This window comes from Paroedura picta, chromosome 8, assembly GCF_049243985.1.
Source record: "Paroedura picta isolate Pp20150507F chromosome 8, Ppicta_v3.0, whole genome shotgun sequence".
Classification (NCBI taxonomy): domain Eukaryota; kingdom Metazoa; phylum Chordata; class Lepidosauria; order Squamata; family Gekkonidae; genus Paroedura; species Paroedura picta.
In genome coordinates, this window is record NC_135376.1 from 39,981,087 (window position 1) to 39,997,126 (window position 16,040).

Below are 16,040 nucleotides of genomic sequence, written 5' to 3' on the forward strand. Positions count from 1 at the left end.
GGGCTAGAAACTATAGTGTCATATTTTCAGATCATGTCTCTGATGTACAATTCTTCAAGGGCAATCTTACTTGTAAGTGAGTGCCATTTTACTCAATGAGTTTACTAAGGATTGCTGCATTTTTGTAATCTTTTGTCTGCCATGGCATTTCACAGTGGCGTGATAATCACAAATAATGGCTAACTCTGAACGTGGCTCTTTTAGCTGGTGATGATTCTGAACATGGCTCTCCACAAGCCATGGATTGTACTGCTGAATTAACCGAAGATGCACAAACCAAGGGTATGCAAAAAAGGGTATATTTCGGGTTCAGGCATACTGAACGCCCCCAAATATCTGATATTTCCTGATATTCCTGTATCCCAATACCAGTCTGGTATTCATATTCAGTAATACAGGAATGCTGATTTTTGGGGGGTCCATTATACCTAAGGAAGCCACTATAGTCAATGATCCTCATAAGCTATAATGGAAAATTGATCCAGGGTTTCTGGGACTGCTGGGGCTTCTCCTAAAAACCCTCTAAGTTGCAAAAAGATTGGACCAGGAGATACAATTCTATGAACCCTCAAAGAAAGTGCCCTCATCCTCCATTGTTTCCAAAGAGGAGGGGAAAGCATTTCAACTTTCAAGGGAATGTAGTCCCTTTAAAATTTACATATCTTTTGCAAGCCACAGTGAACTCCAAAGCCATTTAAAGCAGAGAGTTCACTCAGTAGACATTTTATGGGAGAGTTTCAGCATTTTTAAAGAATAACAAAATTTCTACACAATCTGGCTCATACAGAGATCTGAATGCAAATCCTGCTTGCCCTGTGGTTTGTGAAACTTAAAAAAACAAAACAAAACAGGATTCCCCTTTCCCTGGAAGGCAATTTGTGGATTCAAGGCTGTCTTCCTCCTCCATTCCTGCCTCCTGTGGTGTCATCATAGACTTAATATATAAGTCTGCCTACTACTCACCTCTACTTCTGCTAGATTAAAAAAAAATTGAATGTGATTGCATTACAATGTGAATTTTTTAGGAAATATTCCATAATATTTATGTAGTTTTGTTTTCTGCCCAATCTTTTTTCCCTATTGACATGAGAAAGAGAAATTGTCCTTCAGGAGGGAACCTATGTTGACAGTTGTTTAGGGTTAAGAGAACTAGGACTCCACATACCCTCCCCACTGTCTCCCATCCAGTTTTCAAGACTTAAAGCACAACTGGGCACTTTATTTTTTCATCTCACTCCTTGTTACCAGAATTCCACGTTGTTTAAGAGACATGACTGAAGTTGAAATTTTCCATTTTCCTAGTACTGTGAAATGGGTAGTTGGTACACAGAATGTTGCTGCGTTGCTGAGACCTGAATTAAAATTTTGTTAGGCTAATGTTGATTTTTTTTTCTTTCATGTCACCCTACTGTTCTTAACTTTCATGCTGATAAACAGTTGTGTAATGGCAGCCAACATGCTTTGTCTTCACATATGCGTTGTGATTGGGGACACACAGATATGAGACACACACACCCTTGATTGAGTGACTTGAGGGTCACAGTAATCTAGGGGTTCCAGGGATGGTGGTGTTGCAATAAGTCTGGCCTTTTGCAGGAAAGAAACAAAAAGCAACCAGAACATAAACTTGCGCTTCAAGCATGGGGACTCACAACCTGCGAGCATCTGCACATTACATTTTTGTGGCTGGCATTTTAAATTATGTTACCTCCGATTGTGTTATTGCACATGTGCAAACTTTTAAAAAACGTTTTTTAAAATGTAGGATTGACCGGAGGTGGTACTGCCTACTCTTCCAAAGAAAATGCAAAATGCATGCAGTGCATCCAGTTCTGAGCTGTGATGGATGAAATCCGCCGATGCAGAATGCCAAGTGCAATTTCAGATTCTAAATTTAGCACCCGATATGGTGAAAAAAAATGGACAATTCAGAACTGCAGAAATGGTCTGAGAGCCCTTTGAATGCACTCTAACTGGTTGTCCAGAAAAATCCATTTTGATTACCCAGAAAAATGGGGGGGGGGGGGAAGAACCCCGGCTGAATTAATATTTTTCAGTTCAAATGAACTGAATGCACACCCCTAGAACAAATTATAACTTTCTTCAGCTCAACAAGCACATCTATGACGTTCTCATTACTAGTTCAGTTTGCTGGTCTTACTGGTCTAAAGTTTCTTAGCACTTTGACAACTCTTTGTTCAAGTGATCTGTTAATTACTCTGGAAGAGGCTTGTCTGTCTGTCTGAATGCTACTTCATTAAATATGCATATGATTAAAGAGAGGCTTTTTCAGAGATTATATTGAAATCCATGAAATCTTATGTAACAATAAATCTGTCAGTCTTTTCAAGCAAAAACAAAATAAAAGTCTTGTGATACTTTAAAGACTAACCTTGATATTCTACTGAAATTTGTATGCCTGAGTTTTACTTTACTTATAAGGTCATTTAAAGTGCCATTTATATAGCATCTTAATAAGCCACTGATACTGGGCAATACATATTAAATTAAAAATTATAATAATGTTGAACTTGGCAGGAATGTTTACTGTTCACGAGAAACAATTTTGTCATTTCAAATGATTAAGCAGAATATCATTAAATCAGATTAAACCTTAACTTACCGATATCTATGGACAAATATACCCTTGAAAATAGAATTCATCATATTTTCAATTTCATCTTGATTTTCTTGTAACTGTAATAAAAATTAAAGTCCGTAATAATGTTGACATTTTAAAAATTATCACAGTGACACATTTTCAGATACTCTTCTCTTACATATGTTTGTTTGCTATTTTCTAAAATGATATCTAAGATTGTCGTATTATATTTCATATTATATATTTAAATACTGACTCTTAAATAAATAAATAAATATTGCATTTATATACTGCCGCATCCCTGTCGATACAGGGTGGTTAACAAAATTTTAAAACAACATATAATATAATTTAAAAATAATACCGTAGTAAAATATCAGATCCTTCATACAACTGCCTCCTGTTGTTCATCTCCCTATGGAGATCAGTCAGGCTTTGGAGAGGTTCTACCAGTGGATGCTTCAGTTGGTGTATCTATTGGAGAGGCCAGCATTTCATGGCATTATTATCTGGCTTCAACCACAGGCCTGGCAGAACGGCTCTGTTTTGTACGGCCTCCGGAACTGCTTAAAGTCCCAGAGGGGCCCTGATCTCCTCAGGCAGTGTTCCACCAGGCTGGGGCCAGGGCTGAAAAAGTCCTGGCCCTGGTTGAGGCCAGTTTTATCTCTCTGGGAATGGGAAACCTAAGCAGATTTAAACTTCCTGATCTTAAAAGTTCTTTGGAAGGAGGCAGTTGCAAAGATATAGCAGTATAGGTTCTTGAACATAAGAATGAAAACCTGGAATCTGATTCAGTCTCCAATCCAGAATCATTGCAGTTGGGAGAGCACTGTTGTAATATGTGCTCTCCATGGGGCTCCTGTCAAGAGCTTAGCTGCTGTATTCTGGAGCAACCTCAAGGGTAGTCCTGTGAAGAGTCAGTTACAGAAATCTAAACTGGAGGTGACAGTTGTATAGATCACAGTGGCTAGGTCAGACAATGCTAGGTAAGGTGCAAGATGCCATGCCTGGCATAGGTGTAAAAATGCCCTGACAACAATGTCTGTGACCTGGGCCCCCATTGACAGGGAGGCATCCTGGATCACACCCAGGCTTCTGACAGTGGTCAAAGGTGTTAAGCAGACCCCTTAAGAGTCTCAAGTTGCACTGTATTACTCTCAGCAAGTTGATCTAGCCACAGGACCTCCATCATAGATGGATTTAACTTCAACCAACTACACTTGAGCCAATCTACCATGGCCTCCAAACACATGGCCAAAGCATCTGGCTGTGCTGAGGAATGGCTGTCCATCAACAGACACAGCTGGTTATCATCCACATACTGATGGCAACCCAGCCCCAAACTCTAGACCAGATATTAATAATATTGGGGAGAGTATCGGGCCCTGATGCTGGGAGGTTCTCTCCCCCAGTGCCATCCTCTGTCCCCAATTTTGGAGGAAGGACTTCAGCCATTTCAAGGCTATACCTTGAACCCCTACGTCACAAGGTCAGCCCAGTTCATGGAAGATGCAGTTGTTAAAACACTGATTTCACACCAAAAACATATACTGTACTATCCAAATCATACTAAATTATTCCTTGGCTACTGAAAAAGGTAGTAAATATTTAGACCAAACATCCCTATATAGTAGCTTTATATTTTTCAGTACTATACATAATCTGGATTTATTAAGTTTCATATGCCTTGTGAGACTGGCAATTTGCTCATTTAACACATTAAATTTTAATTTAAAGATGGATTGTCATATCAGCTCTGCTTAGAACTGATCTATGTTATCAAATCTTATTGGAGCCAAGTTAGCTACAGATACATATCCTTCTACTGGCAAGATCCCCATGGTGACCAGAAATGAACTGAATAATTTTCAAGCTTGAAGAGTCCATTCTGTTAGATGTAAGTATTGAAGGAATCAAATTAAACTCAGTAATTTGTTTTAGAAAAGGACTCATGTGACCTTTCAATCTGACAATATAAACAAAATGTGAAGCATATTAGAATGCAAGTGGAGTTTGTGAGGGTTTTTTTGAGAGGAAAATGTAAATTGCTGATTCAGTTTCTACACTGTTTCTATTCAAGAAATCACTACTATTTATTTATCTAAAATTGATTTCAAACAGTGGCCTCCATGCCACTCTCAGGTCATCTAAGACCCCACTGAAAGTAAAGCAGAAGTGCTAAAGGTTTGAAATCTTCACTTTATTTATTTAAGGGCAACCATTTAATTAGTTTAGAGTCATATTTAAGCAGGTATCTAGAGCTACATTGTCAAATGCAATAGCACGGTAATAAATATACTTTTGCATGATGGCTATAAGGTAAGAAATTTTGGTGATCTGGAAAGGGAAACTACAATAGAAAACTGTTTAGGAGCCATAGATTTAAAATTACAAAGACCAGCTCCAGCAGATAGTCAAGGCAGTGGGGACTTATGTCAGGACACTCAGTTCAGCGTTATCTTAACTAATCAGCAGCACTAATACACTGATCAATCTAGTTCAAAATGCCTAATTTGAAGTTGAAATTGGTGAGGTTTCAACCAATTTTAAAGCTATTATTCTGCAGTAGATTTTCTAGGACTTTCATAGTATTGTCTGATGGGAAATTTCAACAGCTAATGTATTACCCCTTTAAAACAATAACCTAAAAATGGAGAACAGGTTTGCTCCAGTAGTGCTGAGTCAACAATAACTGAGTATTACATTTGCCTGTTCAGAGTGATTAGTGCATATGCTTAATCCCGGCAAATCTAAGTTACTTACAAATTAGAAAACAAGAAGCCATATAATATCTGCTTTGGTGAATTTCCGAGCATGACTTTCCTTGCGTAAACATTTTATATTCTTTTTCACTGTATAGAACAGGGATTCCCAACCAGGGATCAGTGGACCTGAGGGTCTGTGGGAGCTCCAGAGGGGATCTGCAGCCTTTCCTCTCCTGCCTCTATGGACTTGTCCACAAACTAGAGAACTGGCCACCTCCACTTGTAGGGCTCGGTGAGTAGGCTGTGGGTGTAAAAACCAAAGGGGGAGGGAGTCTGTTGTGTGATATGGGGTGGGTGGGTTCAGATTGCCTTCTTAGTTCCTGCCCTTCTTTCTGCCCTACATGAGGCAGAGCCACCTTAGTAGTAGTAAAGGTAGGGGGAGGCAACAAACGGAGAGTGAAGGGTGCGGGTGGTTATTTCACTTCCAGGCTGTGGCAGGGATGTGTGACCAGCTGACATCACTTCCAGGGGTCCTCGAAGCCTGAACATTTATTTCAGGGGCTCCTTCATGGTCAAAAGGTTGAAAAAAGCCAGTATAGAAGCATGGAGTACTGTTTCTAATTCATATGTGAGAATCGGCCAGTATTCAAGAATTAATTCAATTATTTTTGTTCTCTACTAAATAAATAGATTGCATGCAAAATTCACATGACAATCCTGCCCCATATTTGCTGTTTCTGTGCACTGCTGTCAAGAGTTGTAGGCATACCACATTACTGTAACTTTGTCAGATACTCAACTGAATCTTCTTCAGTAAGATTTATTTAAAATAGAATTAGTTCTATGTAATCAATCTCCTGCTATTTTTATAAAGCATACAATACAACTTATAAAGCATACAATACAACTAGGAGGACAACTGTAACCTACTGAATTACCTCTTTCCGTTTCTGAAGAAGCAGCTCCAATCTTTCATTGGCTCTTTTACCAATCATTTTGTTCCTCTCAGCTTCATACTGCCTCTGTGTATTATCCTGATGAATACTCAGGTTTAAGGCAACATTCACAAGGGCAGTCATAAGCTTCATAGCTGGGGAAAGTATAACAAGTAAGATTTCAGGTATTTATTATCTGAAATTATCTGAAATTTAAAGACTCCTTTGTTTCCATGTTTCCATGATCTGGTCAACATTCAGTTTGAACTTCTTCTGGATTCTTACTGAAGAAAATAAAAGGGCTTCAATAAGGGATATCATTGCAAAAAGGGCAAAGCATGTTCCCTGCCCAGTACTTTATTATTGCAAAAGGATGCAAGAAATCTAACCTGAAATGAAGAAATTGTTCATACAGATTAATCTCAATGTATTAAAGAACAGTGAAGCTGAATGATTTTGAAAGCCAGTCTAGGGCCTTACTTTGGGTACCATCTAAATTGAGATGGGTGGGAAACCAAGAAACAGCCTTCTCAGTCACAGAACCAAAATTATGTAGTTCCCTCCTGAAGGAGATTTTTCTGTCACCTTTTCTGTTTCGTTTGTCTTTCCTTCACTGTGAACCTCTTCCCTGTCTATGTGTTAGCATGGAGACCCTAAGTTAAGTGGAAAGGAGGCATAAACATATTTTAATTAAATAAGCACATTTCATATTTACTTACCAGCAAGCGTACTGGTATGCCTGAAAGCCCGGACCTGTGAATCTGACAATCCAGTCAGAAGTGAAATTACGGTGTCCATCATATATTCATCATAAATGATGCTGTATTGACATTGTCGTATTAGAACTCCTATGAATTCACAAAAGTTTGATCGAAATTTTTTCCACTGTGGCCCAGGCATGGTAAGTGGGTAATCACCACTATCCTAGACAGACAACAAAGCATATACTACATTTAACACGCATTCAACTTTCAGCTTTGTAAAATGAAACTGAAGAGGGTCCAATTGTTAAGTCTTACACAATTATTTATTCCCTTGCAACTACTAATCATAGTTGACCAGATGTGGTAAAAGAGACATGTTCTGTTCAATAAGGTCAAAGAGCATTCCTTGCGTACCAAATTACATTACTTCTCTGTTTGACAACAAAATCAGAGTCCAGTAGCACCTTTAAGACCAAGCTCGAAAGCTCACGCCTTGAATAAATCTTTGTTGGTCTTAAAGGTGCTACTGGACTCTGATTTTGTTGTGCTACCCATTTGAATGTATTCTCTGTTTTGAGTTTTGAATGTGCAGTGACTGGCATTATGCTCCTTTGTCTTAGAAAATAGCTATGTGAAAGAAATAGAATGCTATTTGTTCTTGATCTTAGGAATGCAGACTGTAGGTGATTCCACATTCTAACAGGTCTAGTAAACAAATATTTCTAGATTAAGAATTTTACTAGAGATTGGATTTAAGGTGCCTTCTATTTCATGTGTTTTGCATCTGGTTCCATCCTTTGAAATTCTAATTTTCCATATATTAGGGCAGTCATTCTCACCCAGGGTTATTAGAAACTCCAGTTACTCCAGAGCCCCAGTTGCTACAATTGGAGGAAGAATTTAATTGTTTAAAAATATATATTAATTTTTTAAAAGTAATCCAGGGAAGAGTCAGGAGGACAGAGTAGCTTTCTGCTCATCTGTTTGATCTGTGGCGGCTTTGTTGAATTCATACACAATGAAAAAGGAGTTACAAATGATCTCCAAAACACACACATCATTTCCCCTGAGAACTGTTGCTTTGCATCAAAACACACATATCATTTGCCCTGAGAACTGTTGCTTATAGTGAGTTGCTTTGCATGGTGGGCTTTATGACACCTGAGATGAATGCTTCCTTGTTTTGCTCAGGCAAGGTACCATACACATACAAAAGAACTTATTTAACAAACATTTTTTTATATGTTTAGTGATGCCATGCACACTGTAAACATGTGACTTCCAAGGGTGTGGCAGGAAAGTGTGGCCAGCTGACATCACTTCTAGAGTTACTCTAACCCTGAAGATTATTAAAGGTTACTCCAAAGTCAAAAGATTGAAAAAAACTGTATTGGGGATAGGCTTTGGCTCAGTGGTAGATCATCTGCTTTGCATGCAGAAAGTACCAAGTTTGATCCTTATCCATCTCCAGTTTAAAGGATCAGGTAGTAAGTGACCTCTGCCTGAGAACCTGGAGAATCAGTGTCAGTCTGAATAAAAAACACCAACACTGAGGGACTAATGGTCTGATTCAGTATAAGGCAGCATCATGTGTCCATATCGTCCCTGTGTGACTTGGAGGGAGGTATCTGTTCAGACCCTGAAGTCCCCCCCTGGGGCCTGCATTGTGAACACCTGGGTCATGACAAGTTCCTGGCCTGGCCTGCCTCCCAGCATGCTTCATGCATCAGTGGGAAAGCTGTCCTGAGTTGCACATACTTAGAATTGCAAAGCAGTTTTACCTAAGTGCTTTGGTACGTAGATAACCATGGAGTAGAGAGAGCCTTTGAAGTTCTTCTGACTGGGCTCTGTTATAGTGATTTGATAAGTGGTTGTTATATTCTTTGGCTTTAGATGTTTAGTTATCATTTATGGAATGCTGTAACATATTTTACTTTGGTGTTTCAGGATGAAATGTACTTTATAGTGAATTGTACTTTTAATTGTATGCACTGAATCATAGGATTGGAAGTTGGAAGGGACTTCCAGGTTAATCTAATCCAGTGATTCCCAAAGTGGGCGCTATCGCTCCCTGGTGGGCGCTGAAGCGATCCAGGGGGGCGGTGATGGGCCACAGGTGCATTTGGGGGCGATGAATAACTGTAAGGGGGCGGTGAAAGCATAAAAGAAAGAAGATTTAGAAGAATTGATTTATGTATTCCGCTCATTAACACTTAATTTTTCTTTGAACAACGTACTGGACGTTAGCTCGGTTTCAGCATACTCCCTCACTAGAATTGAGATATGTGCAATCGCGCACTGCTATTGTTCATGTGGTGCCACTGAATTGCCGTTCCAAAAAACATGAGTACTACGAGCATTGCTGCGGGCAACTGCCACTCGTGCGATTGGTCAATCGCAAAGCCAAACTCTGGAACAGCAGTGGCAGTACAGCAGATTTTGGAGCACGCTATGAATCAGGAGATTTCCCGTAATTATTAGGGTAAAATTACAGTGTAATATAACTCTAAGTTAGATTGTTCTGATATTGTACAAGTTAAAGTTAACTAACAAATAGTGCGACTATAATTGGTGAGTATTATTTATTTATTTTGTAATAATTACTGTATTTGCCGGCGTATAAGACGACTGGGCGTATAAGACGACCCCCCAACATTTCCACTCAAAATATAGATTTTGTTACACTACATTACAGTACTATGGGCCACTGTGGGCAGCTACGTCTATCCCAACTGAAGTGCACCCGGCGTATAGGACGACCCCCCCACTTGGAGGCATGTTTTTCAGGGGGGGGAAGTAGTCTTATACGCCAGCAAATACTGTATATGCGCTTTACAAACCTTTTTGCTCCGAAGAACGAGACAGTATCGCTCCACACTTTCGATTCTCTCCGCCGAAGAGCGAGACTGTCTCGCTCTGAATTTTTGAATCATTTTTTTCAAACTCGTAAACATACCAATAAATATAAAACATCCTTTATTTGTATTATGTTTTAAAAAAAACCAAAATTTCTTACTTATTTATCGGTAATTTATTTATTTATAACCGTTTTCTGATCCCTACTTAAGCCTTTTTACTAGGCCTGGAAACTATCGATTCTCCGGTAAAGTATTTGTAGAGAAACGGACCGGTTCTCCGGTCCCCACCAGTTACAGCTATAAATAGGTCAGTCGTATACTTGGAATATTTGTAGGGAATAACGGATTTGAGAATCGCTGGTCGCCGTCTCTAGCTAGCGCCGATGGCGTGACACCAACGCCATTCGGCGCGGATACTTGGTAACTGGACACCAAGCGGCGCGCGCCGGTATCACCGGCCGGTATTAATTGCTATTAAAATAAAAAAATAATAATTTCCAGGGGGCGCTGAGTAATATTTTTTCTGGAAAGGGGGCGGTAGGCCAGATACGTTTGGGAACCACTGATCTAATCTAACCCCACAACTCACTGTATTGACTGGGATATGAAATGATGTCTTGGAAAATGTCCCTGTTAACTGTTAAACCCTGGGAGCAGAGTGTTATATTTAAGCTGGCTAGCTTTAGATACCAAAGATATCCCTTTCTATCAATTTCTATTAATTTCTATCAAAGATATCCCTTTCTATGGAGGCTCAGGTCTCAAAAGAGGTCACTGAACTTCCACAAATCAGTGCCCAGCTATAGAAAACGGAGACAACTACAGAAAAATTGGTTCGACTACTCGGCAGTCGCTCAGCATGACAGAAAGATCATGTAGTATTATCTATGCCAGTGGTCCCCAACCTTTTTATCACCAGGGACCACTCACTGGGGACCACTCAACGCCTTTTACTGAGGCCCAGTGTGGGGGGGGTAGTTTACTCCTCTCAACCACTGCCCTAATGCTCTCTGATCACTATGGTAATGTTTAAACATCCCTTCAAAATAAGATACAGACATGCCACAACAATGAACATAAGAAACATTTTATTTTCATGGAAATTTTAACTCATGACAATGACAAATCAATGGGAACCCTGAGCTTGTTTCTCTGCAACGAGATAGTCCCATCTGGGAGTGATGGGAGACAATGACACCCAAAGTGTGTTGTAAAGGGCCAGGGGGGATGAAGTAAAGGGCCGGAGGGGGGGGGAGAAGGCGTCCTTCGGGGCCCACCTCCAATTAGTCGAAGGACCACATGTGGTCTGCGGCCCACAGGTTGGGGATCGCTAATCTATGCCATTTGCAAGTTTCCCAATGGAACACAGCATGCACAAATACTCTTGATTGAGAATCTAAGAATCCATATGAGTTGTGGATTCTGTGATGTATCATATGGTAAAAACAGTAAAAAATGAAGATTTTATTCCAATTAAGTAAAATTCACCAAGATAATTTTATTCTTTTTGTTGTTTGAAGTTACAGTTGCATAGTAGTCCTTAAGTCTAGATAGTTCTGATTTTCTAACAGCACATGTTGTTCTATTCATCTGAGATACAGACTGATTTTCTTTATGATAGATTGTTGCTTCAGAATATTTTTCTGTTACTATTAAAAGCAGAATCATGGACCAGTTCCTTAAATAGATTATTTGATTCCCTTCCAGGTATCCATGTAACCCTAATGGCCTGCTTTTATATTGCTACATTGTAAGCCACATCAAGCAGGACTATGAAGAGTTGCCATAGAAATATCCTAAATAAATAATATCCCTACAAGCAGTATTTTAGGGCAGAAATGCCAGTACCAAATGATATAAAGAAAAAGAAAGTATGAACATGTATATTTTATACAGGTTACTTGTCTGGGGGAGGGGGAATCCCCATACTTACCTGCTACAGAGAAGACTCCAGCAAGGAACAGCCTTCCCCAGGCACCACTGAGGCAGACAGCCCAACAAGAGGCTGTGGGAAAGGAACAAGGGCGAGGCCACACCTGAAAATGCACCAGCAGCAGCCTCAGAGTCTGACCGGCCCACTACATACCTCAGATAGGAGGTGGGGCTCAGGCAGCAGGCTGCACCTGGGGACAGGCCAGAGGAGGAAGCCAGAATCAATTGGGGCTCCTGGGTCCCATGCAGGAAGGCAGAAGAGCCTCTAGCAAGGGGGAGGCAAAAGAGGAGAAGGCCCAGCCAGGGAGGCCAGTGACCAAGATTCCATTCAATCAACACAGGCCTATCCCTGAAGTGAGAGATTTGGGGGAGTCCAGAATTAGCCTCCCCATCTCCAGACAATCATTTATTAGGCTGGGAAGGCAAAGGAGTAATTACCAGACCTGCCTCCCCATGCTGATTAGTTATGGGTTGGTGGCTGGAGAAGGTCCAAGGGTGCTACTACCCTCCCTTCCTCTCTGAATTCCAAGGCCTTCCCTGAGGCAAGGCTGACAGAGAAGAGGTCATGGAGAGTACAAAGAGCCCCGATGAGGACCAGTCAGACATTTCTGAGTGCTTCAGTATAGTTATATTTAGATTTTTTTCAAGGGTTGTAGACATATGACTCCCTCTTTCCACCTAATTGATCTTCTGATAGAAGAGATAATTCTAAAACCCAAGTAGTCACAGAAGTTATTCATTCTTCCAGCACTCAGGTGGGGACTATTAGAGAAAAGTACTCATTTACAGAGAGGTAGGCTGTCCATAAAAATATTCAATACACTGACACAACAATTCTATCCTGGAAAAGTTTATATAAGTTTCTTATGGAATCAGAAAACAATCCATAGGAAAGCAGATCATATCAGAAATATGTATTCAGTATAAAAAAATCTTCATATGCCCTTTCTTTACTGTTAGGGAGAGGTGAACAGGAGTGGGAGGTGGAGTTTAACATAACAAAGCTACTAACACAAGTCAATGAACAAAGTTTGACTGTGGTAAATGAAGATCACAGTTGTCATGTTAAACAGCAATTAATAATGCATATAAACTGAGCTTGTTGCTGAGCTTACGCACCTCACAGCCTTATCAGTCCCTCCCTTCTTCCAAAGAGGAAAATAGTTTGGGGGAAAAAACTGGTTTTGTACCTCTCATAGGCTTGGCGATTAAAAAAGAGTTAGTTTTCACACAAGAAATCAGGTTTCTAATCAAGATCTAAGAAGACAAAACCTAAGAATGCTATAGATTAAGAGGTCTCCAACCTTTTTGATGCTGCGGGCACATATAGAACTCTGATACAGGAGGTGGAGCCAACCACAAAATGTCAGGGAGCAAAGTTAATATAGCCTTAATACTTACTCTTCAACACTTCAGGCAGGAGCTTTGTTTAACAGGACTTTTAAAATCTCCACAGCCAATCAGAAATCTTGCTGGCACTTTGTAAAAGCACTTGGTGGACACCAGGGAAGGTACTGGTGGGCACAGGTACCATATTGTAGAACAGTTAGAAAGGGGAGGAGAAGGACATGCTCAAGGTCCAAGAGCTTAAAGAGACCGGGGGGGGGGGGGCAGTCTTGCAATTATTAATCTGGCCCATGTTACATGAGCCCAAACAGCAAACTTAAGCAGAACAGAAACACAACTACCTACAGATAGGGGAGGAGCTTCTTTACACTTAAAGGAATCTTAAGCTATGAAGAAAGCTCTGACTAGGAGGAGGGAGCTAGATGAAATTTCCCAACTGTTTATTTGCACAGCTATTCCTCGCAGACTTTTAGCTTGGATAATATAATAAAAATTGTATGGCAGTTAGAATACTGAATACTCTGTATATAGTAAACACCTGAAATTTTGACTAAGGATTTTCTTTAATTATTCTTTAATCAGTGGCAGCCCTGTACATTTCCTTTCAAATTCTATATTCCTCTAAAGGAATCTGGTTACATTGTATTATCATCTAGGTAACTGCTAATCATATCTAAACTTCATCTGTATTATCACCCACAAGTGATACAATTCCTTAAGCAGGCTAATGTTCATCAGGATAAAGCTCTCTCCTCTGAAGAATTCCCATCGCCTTTTAAACTAAAAGCTCAAAATATTCCTTAATTTTTTTATACTATACCTCATCAAATTCTTCAGTCATTTTCCTTATGATTTCCGCATTTTGCATGTTCCGAAACATTTCAATTCGTACAGTACCTGTGATAAAACCAGCAAGTATTATTCATATTTTGCTATATATTTGAAGTACTAATTAAGCCACAGACAAAAAAGGGGCTTCTGAATACTCAGGAGACTCCTCATATTGATATGATGGCATATGGCATATGTGAAAGTATATCAGATTTCATGTTCACCCATCCAATTTATGTCAAGTAGCCAACAACAAAACAATTCAAAGTGCTCCAGAATACAGATTTGACCTTCTAACACAGAACAGTAAGGAATAACTTAAGACAGTTTCAAGAGGATGGTAATTCCCTTTCTTTCAGAAGACTAAAGCTTGAGATATAGTGAACTTTGAAACCTCTACACTAAACATATGAGGAATAAAACACTTTGCCAAGCATCTGGCACAGCACAAACAGAAAGGAAAAGAACAATAAGGCAACTAGATAGGGGCTCTACTACCCTATAAACCTTCATACAACAATCTGATAATGATATTCCTTGATCTGTAGATGTCAAGAAAGCAAGGCAGTGAATCTGAAAACTCACTGGTAATACTGAGAAAAAGGGTAGGAAATGGACTGTTAGGTACGTTGATTTATTGGAGAGTGGAAGCCAGCTTGGTGTAGTGAGCCGCGACCTCTAATCTGGTGAGCCAGGTTTGATTCCCCGCACCTCCTCATGCAGCCAGCAGACCTTGGGCTACTCACTGTCCCATTAGAGCTGTTCTAACAGAGCAGTTCTGTCAGGGCTCTCTCAGCCCCATCTACTTCACAGGGTATCTGTTGTGGGAGAGGAAGGTAATTGTAAGCCACTTTGAGACTCCTTCAGGCAGTGAAATGTGGGATATAAAAACCAACTCTTCTTCTTTTTATACAAAAAAGATGAGAAACAGAAAATAGTAGAAGGTGGTGAACCAATGTCATGGGCTTATAAAAATATCCTAAAAAGGTAGACTGACTTTGCCTGGTTCTAACTGTTGTAATGCAGAACACAAATTTGTGTTCCACTTCTCTAGAAACCAGGTGGTGATAGGCAGGTCAGCTTCTGACTCTTTCTGAAAGCAACCAATGGGATCTTACATAATGTTGGCAATAGGGACAGAGTTGCCATCTCTGCCTTAGAACATTCCTGGAGATCTGGGGCAGTGCTTGGTAGCATTTCAGGCAATGAAGGGGCTTGATAGAGATTTCATGCCATAACCTGCCTTTTAAAGCTCCCATTTCAACCAGGGGAGCTGGCCTCTGTAGTCTGGAGATAGCTGTAATTCTGTGAGAATGCTAGGCCCAATCTGGAGTTAGGCAACCCTAAACTGACAGCTGAAAACTGTTAGTTCAGTTAAAGAGAGAAATGTCTGAGAATAGAAGCAATAAGCTTGAGTCAGCATGCAGCAAAAACAGTAACTTGTCACTGGCTAGAAGAAAATCAATTTGTAACAGCCTGTAACAAAGAATCTCAAATGCCTGAGCAGAGCTATGGTTCAAAAGTTCAAGTGCATTTACCTGTAACTGTTATTCATCCATATATCTTCTGTGCAGACACACGCTGGGACTGCACTTGCCCAGGCCTGCTGTGGAGAACTATTATCTATCTGAACAGCTCTAAAATGGGGCATCCCACCACAAATCAGACCTACATATGTACAGGTTTTCCCACTGAACATATGATGTGCTCCGAGGGCGGGACACCCCCTTCCCTCACTTTCCACCAAGCTGCCACAAACTCTCACAATACCAGAATTAACAGTCAAAGAGTCCTTCAACAATCCAAAGTGGACAAGGTGATGAATTTTGCAATATTCCTTCTATTTCTGTGGATGGGGCTTGTTTTTTTTGGGGGGGGTGAGACATAGCGGGGGCAGAAGGGAGGAAATGTGTGTCTGCACAGAAGACATCAATGAACAACAGTTATAGGTAAGTGCAATCCTATTTTCCTCTTCCATCTTACTGTACAACCCCACATTGGGACACTAGTGAGCTGCCCACCTGAAAAGGTGGACTGAGACTCTCATTGGAGCAATACCTGCAGGACCACTTTCCCAAAGTCAGCCTCCTTCCTTGCCTGAATGTTTCTTCCACTGACCTGGCTGC

At 40.3% G+C, this 16,040-nt stretch overlaps 1 protein-coding gene across 3 annotated transcripts in view; it reads right to left on the bottom strand.

Annotated features, from left to right (window-relative positions):
• STAG1 (STAG1 cohesin complex component) overlaps window positions 1–16,040 on the bottom strand; it is a 177,770-nt gene that overhangs the window by 59,815 nt on the left and 101,915 nt on the right. For all 3 annotated transcript variants that reach the window (XM_077349210.1, XM_077349207.1, XM_077349208.1), the window contains 4 exons: window positions 13,904–13,980; window positions 6,962–7,166; window positions 6,246–6,397; window positions 2,624–2,697 (listed from right to left, as the gene is read on the bottom strand). In XM_077349210.1, the coding sequence (XP_077205325.1) occupies window positions 2,624–2,697; window positions 6,246–6,397; window positions 6,962–7,166; window positions 13,904–13,980 (508 nt within the window). The remainder of the gene's footprint in view (window positions 1–2,623; window positions 2,698–6,245; window positions 6,398–6,961; window positions 7,167–13,903; window positions 13,981–16,040) is intronic.